The 2,579-nt window shown below is 39.6% G+C and overlaps 1 protein-coding gene across 1 annotated transcript; it reads left to right on the forward strand.

Moving 5' to 3' along the window:
- Window positions 1-251: 251 nt before the first annotated feature.
- LOC121315284 (cbp/p300-interacting transactivator 2-like) lies at window positions 252-1,916 on the forward strand. The gene is made up of 2 exons (XM_041249324.1): window positions 252-431; window positions 883-1,916. Exon 2 carries the CDS (start codon window positions 892-894, stop codon window positions 1,606-1,608), a length of 717 nt encoding a protein of 238 aa, XP_041105258.1. The 5' UTR covers window positions 252-431; window positions 883-891; the 3' UTR covers window positions 1,609-1,916.
- Window positions 1,917-2,579: the final 663 nt, after the last annotated feature.

Genomic DNA, 2,579 nt, shown 5'->3' on the forward strand with positions numbered 1-2,579 from the left:
TTTATTTGCTAGGGAATTGTTCTGTTCAATGTGTTAATGTGTACAGTTTAAATTGTAAGCATTTCTATATAATAGACTTTGACTGTACAGTTAGGTGATGTTTCCGTCACATGTTACATATATTGGAGATGCAGCTACGCGGAACTGAAGCATGATCTGCACACGATCCTGTATCCAGATTTTGTTTTTCTTGTCAGTTTCAAGGTTTGCGTTTGCTCCGCCCCGCAATGATCCTATATCAGCAGTGGCCAAAGGGGCATTGAGCGCTTCTTTATATTTGTTGGGCAGAGGTTGGAAGTATTTGATTTTGGCGTTTCGGTTACAGTTTTCAGCGATTGGAATACACACTGTATACAGTAACTACAGGAGAGCTACACTTCATTACGTTGTGCTGACTGAGTGAAACCTCAAAAGGAGATACAACCCGAAAGGTAAGCTAAATACAATGTGTTTGTTTTGTTTGTTTTTTGGGGGTTTTTTAAGTTTCCGTGGGACTAAGTGAAAACAAATTATAAGCAGAGTATATTTATCCTGTTGTCATAAATGCACGATTAAAATACATCCCCTAGAAGTGATTTATATTATAATTGTGTTATTTTCAGGGTGCTTCGATTATTGAAATGCATGGAATTTTACAATTTGGTGTTTATTTTGTATGTGCGAGGGCAGTGGTGTAAAAACTGCGCTTTGCAAAACGTAAACCAGTTGTTTTTTGGTTTGTTTTTAATGACAAGAAAGTGGGTGCACATAAGTTAAAAAAAACTAATAGCAAAATGAAACATGACAGGTTGTTTAATGTATGTTAAAGTAGGAATGTCTTCAGCCTCGGAGGACATGATACCATTGCACTATAATTAAAATGTTGTGTTCTGCCCATCATAGACAGGGGGAATGGCAGATCGCATGATGGCTATGAACCACGGACGATTCCCCGACGCAGCAAACGGCATTCACCATCACCACCCAGCACACAGAATGGGAATGGGACAGTATTCAAATCCTCATCTCCACCACCAACAGCAGCAGCAGCAACAGCACGCATACAATGGGTTAATGGGCGATCATTTACACTACGGAGGGGGAAATATGAACTCAAACAACGGGGTAAGGCATGCAATGGCGCTAGGGAATGTGAATGTAAATGGGGGTCATCCCAACAACAACATACCTCCCAACGCAAGATACAATACACAATACGTGGGACCTGCTGTCAATAGCCAAGGGCAGCTGGCGGCTAGCATGCAGCTACAGAAACTCAACAACCAGTATTATACCCATCACCAGCCTGCTCCTCAACATCATTACCTGCCGGACTTGCACCCTGCAGACCATCAGATGAACGGGCCAGGCCTGCAATACAGAGACTGCAGTCCAAAACGGAGCACCTCAGGCATGCCTCCTCCGGTTCACCATCATGTGCCTGCAGCAATGCTGCCCCCCAATGTCATAGATACGGATTTTATTGACGAGGAAGTCTTGATGTCTTTAGTTATAGAAATGGGTTTGGACAGAATAAAAGAATTGCCAGAGCTCTGGTTGGGACAAAATGAGTTTGATTTCATGACAGACTTTGTTTGCAAACAGCAACCCAGCAGAGTGAGTTGTTAATCTCACCAAAGGGACTTGTTTTTTTTTGTTTTTAAATACAGTACAAAAAAAAAAAAAAAAAAAAACATTCCTTGACAGCTACAGTATCTCTTTTCTTAATGGCATTGACTTGGCAGAAATTGTGCAGTTTGGTCAAAATAATGTTCTTCAGACCAGTGTTAATTTTTTAAAATAATAATAATAATAATAATAATGATATTGGTATATATGTCTGGGTAACTAAAGACTACCCCCCCTGAAAGTCTGAGGCATTATTATTATTTAGCAAATGCTTTTATCCAAAGAGACTTACAGAGACTAGGGAGTGAACTATGCATCAATAACTGCTGCTGAAGAGTCACTTACAATAGGACCTTAGTTTTACGTCTCACACCAAGGACAGAGCACAAGGAGGTTAAGTGGCTTGCTCAGGGTCACACACAGCAAGTCAGTGGCAGAGCTGGGATTGAACTGGAAACCTCCTGGTAACAAGCCCCTTTCTTTAACCACTGGACCACACCAAGCTTCCATTGCTGTGCTAGGACATATTTAATTTTCTGCATTTTTCTGGAATCAATTTATTTTGTAATAAAGATGTTAAAATAATATAAATGAAGCTTATTTAAAATTATGTAGATTGATAGACATGCTTTAGGGAAGTACTGTGTAATTGTTAAAGACAATAATACACTGTAAAATATATTGGCCATCAGCGCTTTGGTGCCAGCTGTCTGAAATGTATTGTCTTTATTGTGTTTTTTTGGGGTTTTTTTTATTTTGTTTTTCTTAATATACCACCATATATGCCAGCAATGGAAGCAAACTATCAGTTTGCTTTACGATTGATCTTGTATTCCCTAAAGGGTTATTGTGTCTTTAAACATATGCTAGGCAAACCTGGTCAGGCCAAGTAAAGGGATACTGTTTCTAGAAAATCTGCTGCCACCCTTCCCCCACCATCCTTTTATGTATTGTCAATAAAACAGTGTGGA

The sequence above is a fragment of the Polyodon spathula genome, chromosome 5, assembly GCF_017654505.1.
Source record: "Polyodon spathula isolate WHYD16114869_AA chromosome 5, ASM1765450v1, whole genome shotgun sequence".
Lineage (NCBI taxonomy): Eukaryota > Metazoa > Chordata > Actinopteri > Acipenseriformes > Polyodontidae > Polyodon > Polyodon spathula.